Raw genomic sequence first — 24,528 nt, forward strand, 5'->3', positions numbered from 1 at the left:
ATTAAAGAGCACATGATTCGATAAAGAATAAAAGGAAATTACAGCTTATTCTAAATAGGACAGTTTCTAAAGATGTCAGGACTCTTACTATGTAATCTAAGAGCAAAAGAAAGTTGCACACAGTAGAATTACACTGAACCTTTTGACTTAAAATCTTTTGAATCTTCTAATACTTAGGCAAGATTTAGAACATACAAGGAAAGGTTAAAGGCAGGATAACAGGAACAGAGATTGAATGATGGGAAACAGAAATATCCAGTGCACAGAAATATCCAGTGCACAGTGCTATTTTGTGTACAGCACAAATGGTGAAAGCTTAGAAAACAAGAAGCCAACTATCAGCCACTTGTTTATTTCCTTGGGAACTCTGACAGTCCTGTCACCCAAAAGACACAAAGGAAGTTATGGTTCAGTCTGGTCAAAATCTGTGATGTGAAGAACTGCACAGAAGATATCCAACTGCAGATGCCTGCTACCAATGAGCTAATAATAATAATAATAATAATAATAATAATAATAATAATAATAATAATGCTATTTCCCATGTACTCCCACACTTTCTGCAAATCAGAGACGCATCTCAGAACTAGGGACAAATACAGAAATAGGGACTCTCCTGCTAATATTACAAAGTCTCTCCAAAATTATTTCAGTGAGCACTCAGAGATAACTAGCTTAGAAGAAATTCCAAATTCATACAGCCCAGGGTTATCCCATGAATAAATCAAAGCAGTCCCAGGAGAAGATGCCTGATGTGGAGCGCAGGTGATCCCAAATCCCATTCGCTGCTACACACCGCGACCTGAGTAGCTGTTCATACAAATTGGTCCTGCTGAATACAGAATGAGGGGGAAGGATCTACCTTTCTTCTCTCTGGGAGCTGGAGGAGACAAGGTGGATGCCAAGAGCATTGGTATTCCAGCACCTAACCTCATGGTTAATTAAAGAATGACATAGACAGGCAGGTGGACTCGTACAGATGGCAAGGCAGACCTTCCACACTTGGGTACTGCTTTGGCAGGCACCCAGTTTTCTCTTGGTCACAAAGATAACGGAAGAGTAGATACTGCTTTTCTTTGCAAAACAAGTATTAAAGCAATAACATAAACAGATCCTATGTTCATAAGCAGCGCTGGTTACAGTACATCATTTTTACAATCAAGGAAGAACTAAGCTGAGTACCAGCACCCGTTCTAGTCATCGCGCATTAGTCTGTAGGGCTTCACCATTCGTGTTTGTTGGCAAAGTACCTCTCCAGCTGTGAAAGTTTCAGGGCCCCTGCTGATAAAGCTGGCCAGCCACTATCTCCTCACAGACTGTCAGACAATTTGGTTTTTATTGCATTAATAATAAACTTGAGGAAAAGAAGGACTAGCCAGCAAGAAAAGAAGGCTTGTGAATTTGCAGAAAGACATGCTCTCAGCTGATGCCCTGCAGGTGCAGTTGCCTGCAAATCTATTACTTAAAAAAAACCCTCCCCTCCTGGGGTAACTAGAGTCCAGTGTTGGCCCTTCAGTACCAGTTCTTTAAGATCCCTTTCCTGTTATCCCTAGCTCTCGGTAGCCTTTCATCTGCAGGCAGAGTGAGATAGCCAAATCAACATGTTTTAGTGGTTTTCCAGCATGCTTTTCTTAAACACAGAGTTGAATTTTTAATATATAAACATCTTCCAAGCAGAAATCTTCATCATCTCAGTCACTATTGCAGAAGACAATGCAAATAAACAAATTCAAATTAAGAGTTCACTTTTATGCTCCTCTGTTTTGTTTGTGTGATTTGTGAGTATATGTTTATTTATTCAAATTAAACGTTTGCCATCTTTAACTGACAAAGATGTTTGCCATCATGTTGCATTCTCCTTTAGAAGAATCTGATAGTTACAGTTTTACTATCTACAACATCTATAAAGATTTTATAATCTGTGGCAGTGAAGGTAAGGAAATTAAAGAGCATGAAAACAAAACTGATAGATCAATGTATTTTCTAGGTGTAACTATAAATTATAGCAGTCTTGCAACATTTTTCTTGTCCAATGCCCATGGGCAAACAACATACATTTAATAGGTGAATAAAATATAATTAATCCTCTTTCTACCATTGTTATCATCACTGCTTCTGGAGCTATACATGACCTGGTAAGTGTTAATGACATTTTCAAATAATATTTATTGCCTCTGTGAGCTACTGTGTATGGGCTTATCCCCAAAGACTGATGCTAACCACTGAAAGACTGGGAACAGACTAACCCTTACCTAGAGGCAGTTAAGACTATTTTTGTTTATGCATGTTGTTGTACACCATCCAGTAGTGATGATTTTTTAATCAACTCTTAGCTTAACTTCTTCAGTTTCTGCACAGATCATTTTTACTGCTGTGGAGACAAAACTTGCAAACCTGAAATCTCCCTTTTTCTCATTACTACTGTGCACATCATTATCATGCCCCCCTTCTTCTCTTTTTTTGCTTAAATGCCACGTTACATTCTCAACTGAGTGCTAACTTGGTTTCCACCAAGGAGACATGAATGAGCTTTTACAGAAGTTCATGCAGCACACGGGACAAGAGATGCCTTGTGAGAATTACTAGAAAAAGCAAACAAATGCAAAATAAAACCAAAGATTCAGAAGTGAGCTATTGATGATATCTCTATATCACAGAATCACAGAATCACAGAATCATTAAGGTTGGAAAAGATTGTTAAGATCATCAAGTCCCACCATCAACCCAACACCACCAAGCCCACTAAACCATGTCCCAAAGTGCCACATCCACTTTTGAACACTTCCAGAGATGGTGACTCCACCACCTCCCTGGGCAGCCTGTGCCAATGTTTGACCACTCTCTCAGTAAAGAAATTTTTCCTAACATCTAGTCTAAACCTCCCCTGGTGCAACTTGAGGCCATTTCCTCTCATCCTTATCGGTGGTTACTTGGGAGAAGAGACCAACACCCTCATCGCCACAACCCCCTTTCAGGTAGTTGTAGAGAGCGATAAGGTCTCCCCTCAGCCTCCTCTTCTCCAGACTGAACAACCCCAGTTCCCTCAGCCACTCCTTATAAGACTTGTGCTCCAGCCCCCTCACCAGCTTCGTTGCCCTTCTCTGGACACGCTCCAGCACCTCAGCATCCTTCTTGTAGTGAGGGGCCCAAAACTGAACACAGGATTCAATGTATGGCCTCACCAGTGCCGAGTACAGGGGCACAATCACTTCCCTACTCCTGCTGGCCACAATATTTCTGATACAGGTTAGGATGCTGTCAGCCACCTTGGCCACCTGGGCACACTGCCGGCTCATGTTCAGCCGGCTGTCAACCAGCACCCCAGGTCCTTTTCCACTGGGCTGCTCTCCAGCCACTCCTCCCCAAGCCTGTAGCGTTGCATGGGGTTGTTGTGATGAAAGGGCAGGACCTGGCACTTGGCCTTATTAAACCTCATAGAGTTGACCTCAGCCCATCGATCCAGCCTGTCCAGATCAAGCCAATATATGGCAAATAACAGAAGGAAAAGTGATCTTATTCCTGTGTGTGGCACTCCCCTCTGGCAAGGGGCTGGAGGGGCTTCTGAATTTCAGGGTGCACTCAGCACAACGCAGATAGACTACACTGACCTTTTCATGATTTGAATGCTTTTTCCACCATGACAGGCTGGATTTTCTTGTATTCTTCCCATGTGTACAGCAGGCAATTATGGATTTCTAGAAGGTGTTTGTGCCATCTGCCATAATCAGGTCTTACAGAGAAAGCTTGTGACAAAGTGAGCTATATAACCTGTTATCACTATTCACAACATTAGTGTTCTTCCTTTCTCACTGCTAACTCTTCAGGATGGATGGAACCAAAAGGCTGGAGTTTCTGAAGAGCCAAAGGAACACTCAAGCCCCAAAGAACACCAGGTCAGATATCCTTCAGTCAGCTACTAAGAGAAGGAGGACTGGATTTCCCAACTCCTTGATGCAATCTTGGGCTAACATTTCATTTAATTAGCCTGTTTCATGTAGTTCAGCAAAATCAAGCATCAAGACATGAACTTTGTTACAGGGCTTCAACTCTGCAGTAACCATATTTATCCTTTCTCTCTGAATTGCTTTCTTTTTCAGATTTTCAGCTTCTTCAGCTGCCTTTTTTGCTTTTACATATTCTTCCCTCTTGTGCTGTATGACATAAACACAGAAAATTATTTTACATATGTATGTATACAAAGAACACATAAGGTAACTTGACTTGACTCCTGTACTGCACATCTTTCAAATCTAAAGGGTGTTTGAGGAGTTTCCAGAATTTTTTCTTAAAATGAGACACTGAATAAAGCATGCTGTGCACCAGCTACTCCAATATTAGCTTTAAGAAGGCTGAGAAATCTAGGACTGATAAATGGTAATCCATGCAAGGAATCACACAGCTGATAGATAATTTACAAGCATTTATACCTTTTATAACAGGAACAACATTTCTACCTAAGCACTGGATGGGGTGATACATTGATTAATTAGCCAAAGTGTAGGCAGCATGCCAGAAGATACAGCAAGGCATGTAAGTGGCTTTACTTTTACTGTACTGGTTATTGTTTTAGATATGATCATTGATATGGGTTGCTACATATTTATAGCCTGATTTCTCATTTTCTTTGGTGCAGAACATTTGTTTCTAGTTTTCTGCTGCTTCCTTCAGGTTTCATGACTTTCTTTTGTCAAGCAGCTGTGAGTTTATTTTATAGCCATATAAAACATTTCATGAAAAGTTTTTTTTTGAGTTCTTAGAATAAACAAACAAATTTATTCTTCCTGACCTTTTGCTGGTATTTAGATTGCATGAGCATCATTTGCTGTTTTTGCCTTGCTTGAGCCTCTGATTCCTTTCCACCTAAAAAAAAAAAGTATAAATTGCATTTTGCATGAGCATTTTAAGTTCAAATGCCAGACATTTCAGAACAGAGCAATATAACAGATTGGATGTATGCATATACAGGAAATTTTTCATAATTACAGTAGCTGTCTGACATTAAAGAGAACAGACAGGAGACCTTTTTGATAATTTTATCCATCCATCAAAGGCAGTAGCTTGTTATTTACAGAGTATCAGCTGTATCATCCACTCTACCAGCAAATACGTCTTACAGTATGAACAGTTTACTGAGGAACTGTTCCATTTTCAGAAAATCAGTCACGTTTTGCAGATGAGTCTTCATTTTCAGATCCATCTCTCTCCACCTTTGCTCAGTTTGTCACACACAGAGTCATAAATTTTATTGCCAAAAAGTTTCTCTTTTGTCAAATTTAGGAGCTTGAAGTCTCTGCCAACTCTGATGGGACGTTATCGTTTGAATATCTTCTAATCAATGTCTTGGGGCTCGAGGAAGAATCCCCTCTCTGAAATGGAAATCAAAGCCTTTTCCCATAGACCTCTTATTCATATCTAGGTAGCAGAAGGTGCCTTTTCCAAAGGCACAGACTGTCTTTTGAGAACATCTAAAGCTCTGGCCATAATGTTTGGCCTTCAGTTGAAAAAAACAAAACAAAAACCACAACACAAAACACAGACACGCCCGCCCCCCCTCAAAGCCAACTACACAGAGAAATTTATAATAGATCCTCAGGGATGGAGGGAGTAGTTTTGAGTGTATCGTTCTGCTATACTATTTTTCAAAGTATTCTCTTGCTTTGGGGCAACCACTAATTCATTCCCTCAGTTGTTGCAAAAACAACAGCAGCCCCCACCCCGTTTTGAGGGTGAGGGCTGTATTTTCACCTAGTGATTTTCTGAGAAGTTCCCCACTGTGTGACTGTTAATTGTACAGAAACAGCTGGACTGATCTGTGCTACTTGAGGTGCCTGAAATGTAAGACAGCTATACTAGATCTGTCAGGAGGGATCACCCTTCACTAAAAGTAGCTTTCTCCACTTACTAATGGAAGGAACTAATCTTTAGGTGCTTTTGTGAGGTTCAGTGAATGGGAGATCAATTGCCTAAGTGTGGAAACATTTCTATGCCCAGCAATAAGTCCATTAGATTAAGCTCTGAAGAAAGACTAGCCATACAATATACAAGCAAGAAGCCTACAGTAGCAATAAGCATACAGCTGGCATTGTAGAGTGTCTCTTCTCCAGGTCTAGGAAGTAAAATTGCTACTAAACAAGTTTTGAAACCTTTTGGATGCTTGATCTTTCTTTATTTCTAGCCTTTTATTGGCAACATTTAACACTCTTGTATTCACTGTACATTTCTCCACGCACTGCTGGACATTGGCTCTAAACAAGTATTTTACTGATCATTATTAGACATTGCCTATGGCCTTTCAGCCAGGCTTAATTCATTCAAGTTGGCTTGTCTGTAATGTGTTGAATGTTTCACTGAATTCAGAGTATGTCAGACTGGCTTTATATAATACAATTGAAAAAGAGGCTGTTGCATTTATCAGGCATGATTTGTTGCTTCACTCATTGCTTATGGAGGAAGGTGGAACTTGCATCCTTCATTGCTCTCATCCTCCTACGGTAACTGAAAGTTTGACAGTCAAATATTACAGAGTTTAAATCCAGAATACTTATTTCCCTATGGAAAGCATAAGTGTTAAGAAATTTCAACTTTAAGAATTCTCTGGTGATTTGGCCTAGATGTGTAGTCTCTTAAAATCACTCTGAGAAAATAACATAGGATACTTTTTTACCTTAATGAGTACCTACAGTTGTGAAATTGAAGATGCCACTTATATTTTTTCTCGTTCCTTGAGCTCTCTTCTGTTCCAAATTTGTTCCTGTGGGAATGATGAGATCTAATAATCTTTGCACCCTACCTCTTTTCAGAGGCACTGAACATAGTGCATGTGTCTCAGTCTCCAGGGGTCTTTCCAAATGGCAGCTAGACAGTGACTGAAGAGCTCATATAACCTCCTTGAATTCTTTCAGCTTTTTCTTGCTTTTTGTTTTTGCTCCTTAATTTCCTTCTTTCCCAAGAAAATTTTTAAATGCAGTGGGATTAGAAAAAGTTAAGACTCCCCACACTCTTAGTCACTGCAGGTTTGCCACCACGTCCCCAGTCATGCAGCCCGTTTGCGCACGTTCCGCCTAGATACTACACACCAACTTTCTGTCTTCACATTTCACTTTTTTCAGCAAAAGGCTTTGTGGCCCTCTTGGGATAGAACCATGTCTTCTAGGAACTGCTCACAGGCAAGAAGCAGCTAGTATATATGAACTCACAAACAGCAAGTCTGGCCACAGGATGGTGGGAATACAGGGCATTACACCAACTTGCAAAGGCAGGTTCATCATGACAAACAACTGGGACTCAGGCTGCAGGGCAAAACAAACATGTGGGACCCATACCACCTTGACTCCAGAAACAAATCTGGGTTGGAGTCAGTTTAAATTGCTCCCTCTCCTACCTGGTATCTCTTTTTATACACAGTAAACCAGGCCTTGTATAGCACAGCAAAGAAAGAACTTAGTTCCCAGGTCAGACAGAAAATAGCCTGCACTGCATACCCCAAATTCTCCTATGACGGCCAAAAGAAGGAAAAGGAGTGCTAGTTTTGCAAAACTAATAAGGGCATCATTATAATCATTCACTTTGTCAGAATGAATTTTGTCCCATTTTCATTAGTGCAGTTCCTCAAGGTCATCCCATTTTTGCTGTGCAGTATCCTCATCATGTTCTATACAGATGATGCTTTCAAGTTTTGTCTTGTCAGCAAGTTTCATCAGCTCTTTCCTACTTCTTGTGCCAAGACATTAAAGAAAGATATTAAAACAAGATAGGATGAAGACTGGTACTTGAAAAGCACTTCTAATGACCTTCCTCCTGCTTCAGCACAACCTGCAGCCCTACTCTTTGGACAAGACTGGGTGGGTGTTGGGGTTCTTTTTGGTCTTTTTAATTTTTTTTTAAACTAACTCCCAAATAGCACTAAATTAAATGCTTTACAGTGGTTACAACTGAAGAGATCCTCTACGGTTCCTCTCACTTGTCTAGAAAAAAAGTTGGCTTTTTTCAGTGCGACCTAAGTTCCTGTAGCTTTTTATCCTGTTCTTCATTTAACTATCTCTGTTGTTATTTTTATAAAATGGGTAATACAGAGCCTCCTGCACATTTAGCCTGCAAATGCCTGAAGCTGCAGGGATCACTTCTGCCTGTTCAGAAGCCAGCCATCAGGAAAGCACATGTACTGGCCCATAACACAGCGGAGGTTTCTTATGGGTAACTGGAGGGTTGCTGACACATGCTGTCCATCTGCACACTAATGCCAAGTGTGCGTCCCATCAGAGACATTAACCAGAGACAACGTCACCAGCAGGAGGGATAATACACCTCTTTTTCCCAAATGTTGGCATAGATTTTCTACACTGATCTCGACAGATTTCTTGAGTGACAATCTATGCTGTTTTGTTTCAGAAACATCTTCATTACCATGATCATCAAAAAGCACGGAGCACATACAGTACGTACTGGTCATGTTAGCCCTTATTGACACTGAATCTCTTTAATAAGTAGCATGTGAGAAAAAGTGAAAAATGTCTCATGTCCTAAAAAATAACATTTTGCAATTCATAATAGCTGATTAAGATGTCTTACCCAGTCTCTGTGGAACCAACTTAATTGGCCCTGGCCTGTGCTCTTCCTTCCACCGCTCCAGGTTATCCAGCTCCTTCTTAGCAACTGAGCAGGTACACAAAGAAACAAATATATGGAAGTTAGAGGCAGTACCCAAAAGCAAGCAGTATCACTAACTGTATGTAACCTTGAAGACCTATCCAGGAACAGACAAACTTGTTCTCAAGGGGTGCAGACACCCCCCCCGCCCCGAGGTTACACAATCACCGCAATGATCAGGAAACAAGGCAAACATTTTGCCTAACTCAAGACTGTATGGTAAGCAAACCCTAGGACTCAACCGCAACACCAAAACAAAAAACAGCTAAGGGACTGCTAATAGACCGCTTTGAACCCCTGAGAACCTGTAGGTGAATGCCACAGTATTCACTCCTGCAAGTAAAGCAGAAGTTGTTACGATTAAGATTTTACTGCTGCATGGAGGGAAATGCTTGTGGTGTAACGCTCCCCAGCAGGGAAATGAATAAATAATTTTTCCTCCCAACCACATGCTCCCTAAATAAAAACAGGAGTAATGAATGATTCAGCTTCAAATTAAGTTATATCAACATAGCTGTCCACATGTGAGATGGGTGGCAAGCTCCCAGTGTAGTTGGTGGAAGTCTAGTCAATACAGCCAGGGGCACCAGCCATATGCTCTAGGATGGCTGGTTGATTCAACTGCTCTCTCCAATCAACTGACAGAGGAAAAAACCCAACAATTCCTTTCAATAGCAAGGCCAACAAAGCCATGGAAAGAGGAGCTGTGTTTTACAGTAGTACTTCAGTTGCTCTAGGAGGTCATTTCACTCTTACTAAAACCAACATGAACCATAATTTCTAATGGCAGGCTACGGCTATCAGATGCTAACACCTGCTCTCCTCTAAACAAGATAGAGCCAGTTCCTGGGCAAGTCTCTAAAGAGCCCCAAGAGAGACACTAGCTTGTTATTTCACCTTTAAAACAAGCACTTAGGTAGAGACTGGATTCTGTGAGGCCCTATTTCTGCCGGTACCCAATGCAGAAATACTTTGCATGCTTCAGACCTTGCTTGCTGGTGGCACAAAGTGAAAACAGGTCTTCATTGGAGTAGCAGAACCTTCGCTGTTAGTGTCACAGTCAGCTCTAAAATGACCTGCTTTTATTCCTCTTCACAGAAGATTATGGTTTGGTTCAGGAGAGTCCATTTTCTTTCTTGCAACCAAAGGAAACCCACACCAGCCTGCTGGTGAAGCATTTCAGCCAAACTCACAGCATTTGAGAAGAAAGAATTTAATCATACTGTTTCCTTGAGGGCTCAAAACATGAGGAGTGCTGACACTCCTTTAGCTTTCATATCTTGCACAAACAAGCAGACCGGAGTTTAGGACTGCAGTGCTTGGTCACGTCTGCATACAGAATTTCTTTCACGACTGACTCTTGCTGTGACTTTGCCAATGAGGGCTTTTTAACACATGACTAATCTTTCTGGTAGAGATTCAGGGTGTTCCTGCTTAGCTACTTTCACCAGAAAGACTCAAAGCAAGCAAAAGTGAACTTATATTGAGATATTTTCCCTCTAAAATCATCTTGACCAACTTCATTAGAAGAGCCACCTATAATCCTCAAACAGAGGTTCGAGAACCAGCAGCAGTACTAGTTGCTTTACTCTCCACATCACAGGATTTTCAAAAATATTTCTTACTTATATTTTATTTCTTCCTTCCCCTAACCCAGCGAGCATTCGAAGTTGGGTTCTCCAATCTGAATTCAATCGTGTAAAAGTGGGATAAGGCTAATTCCAGCTGAGTCTTGTCAAAGCCAGCTTGAACAGATCCAGCACTGGAATTAACTGAAAACCTGAACAAGACTTATTCTGCATGAAGTTTAGCCAGATGAGAAGTTAATCTTAAGAAAAGCTTACATGATGATGGAGAATGCTCGTAACACTGACTTTATTGTCATAGCTGTACATGTAAAAGCACTGTAAAAATAAGGACAAAAGTTGCAAGGGCAATAAAGTGCACAAAACCCTAAACACTCCGTTAGAAATAATGTATTATCATATTAGACAACTCAACTTACTTTGCTGCAAGTGGTTTCTTCTGGCTTCATTTGGAGTTATCAAGACATATGGGCCGACACTAAAATGAAAGAAAACACTCTTATTTTTCCTGTCTACCAAAAACCAGGACTAGAAGGGGGTTCCTTCATCAGCAAGGTCAGTTTTCTGCTGATGTAGCAAATAACTTCATATCAAAACTAGTATTTATTTTGACCCAGTTCTTTGGGATTTTTTGGTAAATACTGTAGAAATAATTGTTGTATTTGGAGTTGGCTGTGAAGACCAAGGATAACATTTTCAGAAACTTTTAGCATAGCCTTTACTTTTCTTATTCGAGTCTTACTCTAGATTGCTGGCCTCAAACCTTATGCATTTCAAATCAAACCACTTCCTTGAATCAAAATGTTCCACGCAGTAGGCAACTACTTCCACAGCTTGGTCAAGCACAGAGGAAGACCACTGTCTACTGGGAAGAGCACTGGTGCTGTCAGTCCCACCCCATACCTCGAGGCCACCGAGCACCTTGTGTATTCAGGCAGTCTGCCCAAAAGTTGTCCAGGGAGTGTGCAAAATCATACTGTTTGTGATGGACCCAGGTGACTTGCTCTCAGCCTGAGCCTCAGTTTCCTTGTCAACCTTGAGTTTACCAGGCACCAGGAATTCCTTGGGCATATTTATCTTGCTGTCATGCCTAAGGTGCGACTCACTGCATCAGGACAAAGGCCCTGTTTTGCTAGACTTAATTCAAAATGTTGTTGCTGTCTCAAGGAGCAATCAATCTAACGTGACGGCAAAGAGGCAGGACAGGGTTCAGAGTGTATTAAAGACTCGAGATGATCAAAAGAGTGATGAAAACATGTCAGTTCCACTTGGTGAAAACAGAGGGTTTTATCTACACGGTGTACACTGTTTACACTGCTCCCACTCAGCAGAAGCTGAGCCACAGGGGTGCAGGTTTACCAGGAAGGCACTAAGCAGCAGTCGGCTCCATTTATCAGAGTAAACTCACATCTCTCTGCAGCATTTGGCAGGGTTTTATCGGCACACATGGGCACAAATAACTCATCCGACATCGTCGTGGGGAAGGCACAAGGAGAAGAGCAGGCAACAAAGAATAATGAGGGGCTGAGCCTCTTAAAAGAAGAAAGGGCCACAGGGGGTGGCTAGAGGACAAGCCAGGAAGCAGAGAAAGCACAGTTGGCTGTGCAAAAGCAATGAGAGGATGAGGCCTGAGACGAAGACTAAAAAGGGGAATGAAAATCATGCAAAGAGGTGAAAGTGCAAAAAGCTGCCTGCTATCGTATCACTGTAATTCAGGGTTTGGGAAGGAAAGTATTTGTATCCAATTACCTCTTTCTCTTTGAAGACTTATTCTAGGAGGATGTGGATTAATTTATGAGATTAAACTAGTAAAGATAGAGCTGTGAGCTTTAATGGTGCCATTTAATATGATCTTTTCCCTTCCTGACAGCATACTCTGGTGCCTGTGAGACTGTTCTTCACCTCTCCACTGAATCCCAGACCCTCAAAGGCAGGAGCTAAGAGAGCAGCAACACCCTCCTGGCATTCGTAGCACAACTGCAACAGTTACTTAAAAGAAGTTTTGACAACCCATCTTGCTTATGGCGTAACAATCCCCATCAGTGATGGTTTTTCAGAATTTTATTTGACTGAGTAGTAGCATTTACAGTTTATCCCAAACTGCCTTTGACAAGCTGCCATACAGTTTATTAGTTTCAAGGAATTTTTTTAGTATTTTTCTTGTCTGCTTCAGATATTAAGATCATATTTCTCTCAAGTCCATACACAAAAATTATTAAGTACCTTTTACACTCCCCTTCCTTTGTCAGTGAAAAAAATGGCTGGAATTGTGAGTTGCAAGGCTACATATTTTCCCCCCAAAAAAACATCAGTGCAGCTCAGACATCCCACTGCTTCACAGCACTAGAGAGCAGATGAGCTTTTGTATCATCAGATGTACTTCGATGACTTAAACAGTGTTGGTTTGGTTATTTTTTTAAAAATTAGGAATGAAATTAAAAAGAAAGCATGGACCTCTGTGTGTCTGCACATGTATGAGAAATCAAGATATCAAACCTAGCCCTTATGCCATGAATCATTTCCTTTCTCTGCTTCTGCTTTTTGGCTGGAAGGCTCAGAGTCCGGGAGGGCAGGTGGGGACCACTCTTCTGACATCTGACTGTGGTCATTATTCTGGAGCTCAGGACAGCACATGAAATACAGCGAAGGTCAATCAATTTACGAAAGGGGTAGAGGTGACACTACACTCATCGCCAGGGAAAGCTTTGCTCTGTTTTCCAAAGAGCATTTTAAGAGTCATTGTGGTTAAAACAGTGCTTACTTAAAGGCCAATTTGGTTTCCATGTTACTGAAATAAAGGCAAAGTTAAAACAAAATGAGGATGTCAAGTCTCCAGTGGGGGAGGGAAAGGGAGAACAGGATACCAACTCTTGGTTGTCTGTTACGTACTGCTTATACTACGTGCTTTATTCCAGTCCAAGTTAACAACAACAACAAAAAAGGCATTAGTGAGCTTATCTAATTTTATAGTGTTCACCCTGGTCTCTGGAAATATAGATATGTACAAGTGTAGTTTTGGGTACTGGGATCAGGGGGAAGGAAGAGTGAGCACACGGTAAAGTTTTTGTGGGGTGGGTGAAAGTCAAGGTATGAACTGGTCCTTGCTTTTCAAGCCTACAGCAGGAAAGCAGCCAGATGAGCTGCTGCCTGAGATACTCCACCTGCCTTACTGGTTCTAATACTAAAATTAAAATCCGCACCTACTGTCCCTTATTTTCTTGAGATTTTTTTTGAAGGAAAGAAAGTTAATGCAAAAACCCACCTCCGGCCTTCTCCTCGTGCTTTTAGCCGGTTTGCAGGATATTGCATGTCATTTCTTTGTTCAGACAAAACCTCTGATCTAGTAAAGCTTATAAAACCCACTACAGCCTGTCAATTTAATATTCCAGTCAGTTTCGGAGTTGCCACAGTAGCCATAAGTCTTGAGAAAATTATCCTTCTTACCTGGGTAGCAATTAAGGAAATGTGAAGATTTTAAGCTATCAGTGGTGTGCAGACTTCTTGTACTTTATACGAATATATACGAAGTGCTTCAAAATCCACAACCAGAAGAGATGATAAAGAATTTAACTTTACAGGTTCCCTAATAATGATTCTTTTTGTTATATGACTTAAGCCTATCTTTGAGGTAGGGTCGTTTTATAAATAAAAATACAGAAGTCACTGGAGGAGTAGGGGAGAACACCTTACTCAGGTTATAGCTCTTCAGAGAAGAGAAACAAATCATCTTCTACCTTTATAGATCATATTAATCTTGATGAGACTTTTTTTGGTTTATTTTCTTCAGAGAAAATGAGAACGTATTGACTAATTACACAGACTGAACAAATATTAATGAGAGTAAGAAAGTTATAACCTAATAAGAGAATGTATCTGTATTGAAATAAAACCAAAAAGCAACCTTCTATGATTTTTCTAACAGATAGACATCAAATATCACAGTAGTGGGAAGATAAATACCTATATAACAATATATATAAATAGATAGGTATAGAAACATTTCAGTGAGGAGAAGCATGCAATACAGTCATAGAAAACCTGCAAAGATAGATTACAGTATGAGCGACAAGCAACAAAGAGAACACCATGTGTGCAATCTTAAATTCTGAATCCTCTGTGTAACTCTGCTCATCTAGCTAGCATCACGTAACGACACCTTTTCAATGCTTTCATGATATAGGTCATAGAAACCTTTGCTCTACTTTCTTTCAGGTTTGTATGAAATAGTTTATTTCTAAAATGGAAAAGAACACATGAGAACTGCCATTCACCAATAACGTTTTTTGCAGATCTGTGCCCTTCAGTTTTTTCGCAAGCCTGCTCCAGCCATCTACCACTGGGGAGCTTTCCAAATGAGGTGTGAAATAGTTTAAAGAGTTACAAAAGTAATGGCGGTTATAAACTATTTCCAGTTCCACTGTGTTTTATACTGTGGGTGCATCGGTACATGAATGCCACAAAGCTGAAAGCTAAATATTTCGCTCCGCTGCACTATGTGCTCTGTGTAAGAGACAGAAACCAAGGAGAGTGTAGTTGGAGAGCAATACAAATGACTAAAGCTTGGGAAAAAGACCTGGGCAGGTTCAGTCTGGAGGGAGGACTCAAGGGAAGATACAGGTGAAATACTGTATTAAATAATATGTTAAGACTGAATTTAAAAGAGAAAAGGGACCAAACTGCCAAAGACGACTGTTGAATCTCCTTCAAAGATACACTAAGCTGAACTTCGCATTCAATTATCAGGAATTGTTTTAAGAGCAGTCAGGTCCACGCCACCACAAAGTATTGCTTTCACCAAGGCTCCCATGCCTGATGGAGCAGCCATATGCTGCTAAGCTCCATGGAAGCTGCCAAATCAGAAGGCTACAAGATGCCAAAGCCCAGTGAGCAGACAACTGTCCTGCAGGTATCCCCGTGTCGCAGTGCACACACGGCCAGATGCTAATGACAGCCACAGTTCTAGAACTCAGTCAAGCAATATGCTCTGTGCCCCGGCGGTGCTGTAAGCGGAGCTTTGGGAGGGTGTACAAACCTTGCGTGCAGGCTTGGGGCCCTGGCTTTCCATCTTCATCAGCATCAGCATCTCACCAGTTTGCAGCTCAGAGACAAAAGTGAATTACTTAATATTATACACTGATTCATCCTAGCTGCGTGTGTGCTCTTAACATGAGAGGCAGAAAATAAACTGCATTAGCAGAAAATGTTTATCATCAAAAGTCTACAAAGATGGATTTTGTCCCGTGTTTGCCACAGGCTAGGAGTGCACTTAATTACCACAATTCAGCTGATGTCTTGAAGCTTGTTAAGCAAGGGTAACTCACTTCTGTATCTGGTCCCTCTGGTTAGCTAAAGCTTTCATTATAATGGCCAACATTTTTGCCATAGTGAAGTCCTGGGATAAAACAGAGTTAAATCCTGCAGAAGTGAACTTTCACGGGGAAAGAGCGAAAAGGAAAACAGCAGCAGAGAGAGACCCAGGAGAAGGCATGAGTCAGAAACAAGCAGGAAAAGCAACAGACCTGCGGTTCTGCTGTTGGCACCCAAATCTCAATTCTCTGATACCCACAAGCTTGTAGAGAAATTCCTGAAGTTAAAATTTGGTCCAAAAAGTAAAACTGAATCTTAAAACTGAATTTCCAAGAGTTAAGATGGGGCTCAGATTCAACAGCTTGGTTTGGGCTCAGCATGTGACGGCTCAGCATGTGACAGCCCAGCAGAAAGAATGGCAGGTGCTTCAGCCATTTTGGACAATCTCAACCACCTTCTAAAGCTCCAAGGAAATTGTTACAGTGATGGATCAAATCAGGGAGCCAAGGGGTAGCTCTCAGCCCGAACTCGGCTTGCAGCACAGCATTCTCTCTTCCCTGAAAACACTAACATGCCATTAGTCAGCATATGCTCGTGGGCAGACTACACCAACAGGAGAGAGTTTGCTGTGGCAGTGTGGCAGACTGACGCCAGACCCAACAAAGTCAGAAGTCAGAAGATCCAAATTAAGTCAGATGTGGCCGTGTTTATGCTGTCCCCAGGTCCCAAAGCAGCTCAGTTACCTCAGTGCAGGTACCATCCAGTGCCAGGGATGCAATGAGCGCGCCGAGCCAGCTGGAGCACCTGGTAATCACTAGCTGCGAGGAGCACAGAGCATCCATACGTCCATCCATCCATCTATCCATCCATCCATCCATCCATCCATCCATCCATCCATCCATCCATCCATCCATCCCTCCCAGGTGCTGGGCTTGGCAACGCCAGTGCTGAGCCAAGCTATGCCCAGCAGAGGCATCCGTGTGTTGCGAGTCAGGCTTGCCAGCATGCCTGGAGAGCTGAGCAGGTCAGATGCTGTATCACAATGAAGATTAAGACTTAAGCTATCGGCATATTCATCTCTGCTTCCCCCACCTTTTCAACGATATATTTCCTCCTCCTCTGCCTCTGCACCACAGTATTTGTTGTCCTTTTATTATCCCTGCGCAAACACAGTATCCTCCCATATGTTCCTTACTCATCATCTCACCACAGCTCCTCATCAAGCTATGCACCAAGGGAACATGGCAGGCCTTGTGCAAATCAAGCTTTTCTGAGAAAGCCTTCTAACACAGGAGTTAGAAGAACCTCCTCCCCCCCTCTGCAAACATTATGAGGAACACAGCAACCCCCATAATCCAGACTAACACAAATCTTACTGCAGAGTCATCCTCTCACATAGAACCTGCCACCAAACACTTGGCTACAGACAAGGCTGGCTACTGACCACAGGGAAGCCGGGCATCTCTGAGTCGCCCCACTGGGCTGTAAAGATTAGTACATCAGCCTGAAAGATAGAGAGTTGAGAGACTTCTCCTGCGCAGCAAATGCAGAGTTTAACCCTAAACAGATTGTCAATGATTCAAATAGCACTCCAGTGCTACTCCATCCCACCAGTGGCAGGGCAGTGGGAAAAAAAAGCATTCTGCTAAGCATCCACCTCCAGTTTTGTAGACTAGTTTGTTCTTTTTAAAAAGAAATCTCAGATTGTGAAAGAAAATAAAATTTTCAGAAGAACTGCTAAGCATTCTCTGTCGGCAAAAGATTGAGAGGTGTTACAACACTGTAAATTTTTTTTTTTTTTACATTCAGGATGAAGACTGGAAAAGGAAGGAAAGAAAGCCCTGATGGATTTGGCTTTTGGCCGGTAAAGAATACAATTCCACAAGTCAAGCATTCTAGTAACTCTGCTCTTCTTTCACACAAAATTATGAGGAATTGTTACCAGCTGTGTGACAATATATCTTCACGTTTTATTATTTTGAATTTGATTTTTTTAATGGATTTTTACTTGAACCAATATTACTCTTGCCAGCTTTACAGGCGCCAAGGACAGATGGCTGAATAGGGACAGCATTTTCTTTTTCAGGCACTAGCTACAGTTCAGTGTCTAATTTCCCCACTTTCCTCCACCTTTTCTCCTGCACAGACTTTTGTTTCTGAATAGACATGAACAGGGGCAATTTGGGAATTCACAAGTTAATTTCATGGCACTTAGCAGATGAAGTGAAGTAACTTAAATGCAAACTTATTATCATAAGCAGTTTCCAGCACTTGTCATCCTGGTGATTTTTTCTCCACAGCCTGAAACCACTTCCCATATAGAACTGGAGGGGGAGGTGCAAAGTTTCAATTCAATTTTGCATTTGAACAAGTATTTTTCTTAACTTAATTAGGATCACTTTATTATCTCTTCTCAGCCTTGACATACTACATAAGGGCTTTTCCAAAGCAAGAGGAAAATTACCCTCTAACACCAGTTGCCCGCCTTGTACTTTTTAATAGTCAAGCTTGAATATCGACTAGTGGATGAGACTACAACATGCCATGTCCCACACATATTTCATGTGTCCAGTCTACATGAAAGGTCATCTGATTTCACCCTAAGGTGCTGCTAAGGTGTTTTCCCACTCCCGATTGCTCTGAAGCACAGCCTGAGCTGGGAGAGTTTGCGTGGAAACAAATGACACACATACTCTGAAGCTTCAACAGAGACTCAGACTCCTGCTTTGCTGGCAGAAAAAACACATTCTGGCTGCTTCCAGAAAATAGCAAGCAGCACACAAGTTGGAATAGAGCCACTCCTTGGCACAGAGGTATCCTTCTTGGGCCCCTCATGTTCTCTCTGCTATGCATATCCCAGAAAGCCTTCCAGGTTAATGCTAGTCTGTGCATTTTTTCTTCTACTGGAACTCTATGACTTTAGTTTTCAAACTGGTTCAACCCTTGGTCATCCCAGAGCCTGAAAACCTGGGCGAGTCTGAGCCTGTCCTACTATTTTAGTTTTAAGCATCATGTTCAAAAGGATTGATGGCTAAAAGGCTGAGTCAGCTTTTTCATTGCTGAAATTATATTTTATCTGAGATCTTTTTGAAACATAACTTGAAATAACAGAACAAAGATAGAAAAATGAAAGTATCTGTTAATTTTTGTTTTAAGAATAACAACTTCAGCATTTCAGAGACCTTCTACCACTTTAATCTGGGTTAGTTAAGGAAATCACAGTTTAAGTGGCTTCATCTCCTTCAAACTGACCCTTGAGGGAAGGGAGCAAACCCCAGTCTTGCCCACTTCTTTTTTTGATCGTTTGTTTCCCACTCATGTTACATGGTTTCTGTTTGAACCTGCCTTTCCCTCATCCCTCCTCCTCATTAACTACATACTAATGCAGACTTTAATTTGTACACGCCAGGTTTAGGAATTAATTCTCTGTTACAGCTCTATGAAGACACAAGACAGAATCTTTCACATCACATAGCAAAAAATACTAAGTGCACAGTCCTCGCAGTAGATGCACAACAGCTTTCTCTCTGTAAGCATCATATCAAGATGAAAAAGGGAACAGGGCTTTAAATTATTCTTTCCCCAAAAGCTTACCTAGTTTTAGGGGGGATCCCATCATCCGGTCAGAATATGTGTGCATATATTTGCTCTAGCTTTAAATTCACCAGGGAGCTCCAACAGATTAAGTATTTACCTAACCTATACCAGGGGTTCATAACCCTGACTAAATTTGGGTAAAGACAGTTATACCAATGGGAAAACTCCCACTATCCCTTTCCCACCCCAGAGGACAAAGGGCAAAAACATGTACATAGCACAAGTACATAAGCTAACTAGGGCTGCTCTCACTCCCCTGGGGATATAAGCCAGTGCAAGGGCAGGGAAGACAAGAGGGTCTTTCAGGTTTGGAAGTGGCAGAAAATAAACATAGACTGTAACTCAGGAATGGTTGTTTGCTCTCCTGAAGCTCCATCATTAAAGCGCTGACGGATTTCAGAGCTACCCAGCTCTTAACAGTCCCTGTATCATTACCACCTAGTAGGCAAAGGTTCATGGGTTACAATGGAAAGCTGCTGATTGCTGCTTGTGATCAGCAGCCTGCCACCTCTTTCACAGCGTGGCTCCACCTTCTTCAGCCAGAAAGAAGGGAAAGGAAACTGAAACGGCCTTCAGTTTCTGCCGGCTGCACTTTGAAAGGCAGGGGAAAAAAAAGGCAAGCTGAAGCAAACTCAGCACATAATAATAATAGCGTGACATGCACTGTTACTAACAGCTTAGAAAAAGCCCATTTGGGGAAAAAGACTGTAAACAATTTGCTTTGGTCAGCTAAGCATATATGTATTAAGCACATGTGCATAAAATACACACACACTACTGTCCGTTTCTATTGTGTATTATATCTGCAAGCTAGAGCTTATACAAGCTATCTAAGAATTATCACTGGAAAACCAGAGATGGAATGAGCATAGGTCTCAATAAAGCCTAAAATAAAATTGAGGGCTGAAGCTTTGGCTTTACTTTTGTCAGTATGAAGTTGTTGGAAGCTTTCTGTGTCCTGGACTGCATTCAGATCAGTGCTGGAATGCAGCCTATATCCACCTCCTAAGCCAAAGAAGTATTTTTAGACTTTCCAGGATGAAATATTAGGAGACAGAAAACAAAGCGCTAGAACTAGATTCGAAATTTCACTTTGAAACAAGCTGCCAAGAAACTGACACTAGACACGGCAATAGCAAACACACAGAACCGGCCGCTGCTATCGCGTGAAGCGTAAGCCATGCCATCACAAAGCCTTCCAGAACAACTCGGGTGCCGTGTAGGAAGCGTTGTTCATAGGTAGGTTCAGGCTGACTGCAGGTGGCTCTGAGAGGACAAGGACAAGCTACCTTTGTGCCCAGTCCCATTTACAGGCTCTCTATAAAGTACTTCTGCCTTCGAAGGTGCGCATCTCAACGTGGAGAACAGGCACCTGCTACGTGCAACACCACCTCAGCCAGGCTCCTTGCTACTTACTACTGCTCTTGCTGTTGTTGGTAGACTGATGCTTGGCTGCTTTGCTCCTCTTCAGGTGTTGTCAGCTTCTGAGGGCTTTCAGCCTCCTCTGTTCTATTGTTGCCATCCCAGAGATAACCCTGAGAGGAAAACGGGGTACTGGAGGCAGCGGGCGTCCTGTACCTGCTGCCTTCCCTCCATCCACTGACCCCAGACATCACTACAGCAGTACCTTGCCTTGTCAGAAAGTATTGCAGCTAACTCAAAACTTTGAGTTCTTGCAAGTTGGTTTCAATTCCCTGTAAGTCCCACCCCAGGCTGGACTCTCAGCTATAAGACATGCAAATGCCTGCACGGCTTTCTGAGTCATCCTCCAGCCGAAGCTCGGTTTGATCGTCTCAACCACAGCCCCCAGTCAGACAGGAGTCATGGGGTGACAGCAAAGCTGATCTATGCTAAAAAAACTAATACAACAGTCAACAACACTTTGTGCAGCCTTGGAACTGACTGCTTCAGGATAAGCATAGTGAGGTCTGTCTGAAAGCCATATTTCTGACAATTTTTTACCTCAGCACTTCAAATTTGCCTATGTCAGAGGGGAATAACTCTAGGGGGGTTGCTGGTTTCTGTTTTGCCGGAGCATCAAGGAGAAAGATGAAAGTGAAACTAAAAACTAATGCTCAGATAAATCCTAAGGCAATGGTCGTGCACAACTCCAATTCTGCCTTTCAATTCTGCTCAACCAGAAAACTTTTTTCTTTGGCCTTCCTAATTCTACCTGATGAATAGAGGACAAATACATGATCCTTTAACCGAAAATGCAGATCCCTTCAAGTGAACACATCTGACCAGTGGTACTGTATCTATGGGATCTGCAGAGCTGGGGAAAACCAGCAACCTTCTTAGTATCACTAGTAAAATAAAGATCTTTGGCAGCTCCTAACCCAAGAAAAAAAGAACTAGTAATGCTACTCAAACTTTATGCAGCAGAGCTAGGGAAATTCAGCTCCATAAATGCAGATCCTGTCACTTCTTGTCCTCAGCTGCTCAAGCTGCACTAAAACCACATTGCTGAAGGGTGGCTTTTGTGGCCAGGTTTCCTGATGGTCCAGACTGTCTAGGTCTTGCAGCACATCCCACACATGCTGGGAAAGTAGCAAGACAAAATGCCACATGGAGAGCCATAGGGTCTCTCTGGTGTTCTCCACACTCCCTGGGGTGATGTATGGGACACTGTCACCAGCAGCACACCTCCCAGAGCTGCCACATCCAGTAGCACGTATCTCCTAGGGCTGCCTGATGAAGGCAGCATCAGAGGTCTCTCGGTCGCGCCGTCCCTCCTAACATGCTCTGCAGCATGGACGATCTGCATTTGTACATGAATCATTCTGTGCAGACACTGGAGCGCAATGGCAGTACATTGCAAAGGGATGAGCTAGTGCAAAGTCCCTTGCACCTCTCCCAGAACTGTCTTGCTCTGGGCCATGATGTGTCTAGTCTAGTCTGTGAGTGCACAGGAACACTGTGGGAGAGTCTGGTATGGACACTTCTTGGAGACAGATAGCAGAAGTCAACCAGAGGCCCTCTGCCTACCTTCTGCTAAGCCCTGATCTCTCTAATCCCAATCTCTCTTGAGACAATGATGCGGCATTCATTGATATATGCAGAAGCCATCCCAGGTTGGCAGTGCAGTCTCTCTTTTTGGTTTCTTAGGGGAAGAATTAGTCTCTGGGACATTTTTTAAGGAGTTGGCTCAGTTGGGGGGGATGGATACACATTGCCTTTTAGCTGCCTGGGCCATTAATCAGAGTACTTGCTCACACAGCCCCTGTCTTGGTTTGGAAACTGCCCAGGAGGCCAGAACAGGCTATAGTCCTCTTTGACCCATATTGTTTAAAGCCACAGACTGTGGGCAAAGGAATATGTCTAATTTGTAAGACATTGCTGCGTCACAGCTGCAAGGCAACTCTTGATGTTGCCAACAAAGGCAGTTTCTTGCTTCAGAGTGTTCCAGGCTGGTGGGGGAGAGAGCATCTCCTCCGCCAGATGTCTTCAGGAATTGCTAAAAGAGCAAAGGGCCTCACAGCCGTGGAGCAGTTTTGTGGGCTTGTTCTTTACCTCTGGTCTCTGTAGAAAACACGGACATTTTGTCTTGGATAATGGTTGGGCTCTTACCAGAAATCAAATGCATGGCACTTGACAATCTGAGTCATCCCTTAAGTTGTCCAAGAAGGTGTTCAGGTAGGCCAGAAGGCTCAAGGCTTGCTGCTCTGCTTCATGTGGGCTGCCACCTGCTAAAGGCAGGCCCTGGGGAAGATCATTAACCCAGGTTCCCCCTCCGCTTCCCAAATATATTTTGGGTTTTTTTGTACAAGATGCTGGCAAATGAAAGTAAGCCTCAAGCTTAGTCACTATGTAGGACAGCAGGATAAATACATGAGGTGCAGTGAGACTAGAAGCAGTGCAAAATGATAGCAAAGTCATGTTTGAGGACTGAAAATATTTCTGGGATAACAGTTGTGCCTACAGGCACCTTATTTAGTAAAAATCCAGCTTCAACATCTGTATTCTTCTTAACCCATGCAGATTGATGTCTCAATAACCCAAATTTAATTATGAAAATTGATAATAATTAATGTGGCCACTGCTGCTGTACCTTCAATCCCACATTGTTATGTAAAATTCAGATCTAATATCTGTTTCATGTTGAAATTTAGAAAGTTTTGGCTGCAAACAGTAACTGTAGAATCGAAATAGTTTACATCTATATTGCTCAAAAAGAGGGAAGTAAAATGAATGCAAGCACGTAGAAGCTCAATTGCTTACATAATTTCAGTACTAGTTTATTTCTTAGCTCTGTTGTGGACAACCCAAACTATCTGTCTCCAGGACAACATCCAGGCCTGGCTCTGAGGATGGTTCATGCCAGACATGACCCCAGAAAGTATGAATATGGCTGCACCAGATTTAGTTTCCTCCACCCTAAACAACCCTCCAACAGTGTCCCAGCAATCTCTGCACCTCAAACACACCCAATGTACCTCTGTGTCTGTCCTGGTTTCAGTGGGGATAGAGTTAATTTTCTTCACAGAAGCTAGTGTGAGGCTATGTTTTGGATTTGGGATCAAAAAATGTTGATAACGTGCTGATGTTTTCAGTTGTTGCTAAGCCATCAAGGACTGCACGGCTTTTTGTGCGAGAAGGTTGGGGGTACATGGGAAGCTGGGAGGGGACACAGCCAGGACAGCTGACCAAAACTGACCAAAGGGATATTCCACACCATACGATGTCACGCTCGGTTTATAAAACTGGGACAAAGAAGAAGGAAGGGGTCAGGGGACATCCAGAGTTATGGCATCTGTCGTCCCAAGTAGCTGTTACGTGTGATGGAGCCCTGCTTCCCTGGAGATGGCTGAACACCTGCCTGCCCATGGGAAGCAGCGAATGAATTCCTTGTTTTGCTTTGCTTGTGTGCATGGCTTTTGCTTTACCTATTAAACTGTCTTTATCTCAACCCATGAGTTTTCTCTACTTCTACTCTTCCGATTCTCTTCCCCATTCCACCATGGGGGAGTGAGCGAGCGGTTGCGTGGCACTCGGTTGCCAGCTGGGGTTAAACCATGACGGTGTCGTACTGCACAGTATGTCATTCATCAGCCCTTAGGTTTCATGCTACTGTGGTGGACTGATATGCGGTTTTTGTCTTAAACATTTTGCGGTTCCAAGGAAACCACACCTTTCTTGGTACAACAGAGGAAACCACAAAGAAGAACGAGATACTGGCTCCCGCATAGCAGAGATACGGTGGAGGTGAGAGACACCAAAGCCTGCAGATGTGCCATTGCCTGTTGCATGTGCATGAAGAATCTTATCTTCATGTCACACCCGTGGACGAGGCTTTCAATCAATGTTTGAGCCACAGGGTGGTGTGGCGGACCGACGCACAGACTTTGTCTTAAACATTTCTTGGTGCGGAGGCCTGCAGAGCAGAGCTACG

General features: G+C 42.5%; 1 protein-coding gene across 1 annotated transcript in view; it reads right to left on the minus strand.

Annotated features, from left to right (window-relative positions):
- The window catches only part of EPSTI1 (epithelial stromal interaction 1), a gene marked incomplete at both ends in the record, with an annotated part of 47,428 nt that extends 26,679 nt beyond the window's left edge, over positions 1 to 20,749 (minus strand). Inside the window, 5 exons of the mRNA XM_082014604.1 lie at positions 4,068 to 4,151; positions 4,787 to 4,860; positions 8,569 to 8,652; positions 10,652 to 10,710; positions 20,553 to 20,749. Of these exons, the coding sequence (XP_081870730.1) occupies positions 4,068 to 4,151; positions 4,787 to 4,860; positions 8,569 to 8,652; positions 10,652 to 10,710; positions 20,553 to 20,749 (498 nt within the window). The remainder of the gene's footprint in view (positions 1 to 4,067; positions 4,152 to 4,786; positions 4,861 to 8,568; positions 8,653 to 10,651; positions 10,711 to 20,552) is intronic.
- Positions 20,750 to 24,528: the final 3,779 nt, after the last annotated feature.

The sequence above is a fragment of the Phaethon aethereus genome, assembly GCF_964289735.1.
Source record: "Phaethon aethereus genome assembly, chromosome: 1".
In the NCBI taxonomy this organism is placed as follows: domain Eukaryota; kingdom Metazoa; phylum Chordata; class Aves; order Phaethontiformes; family Phaethontidae; genus Phaethon; species Phaethon aethereus.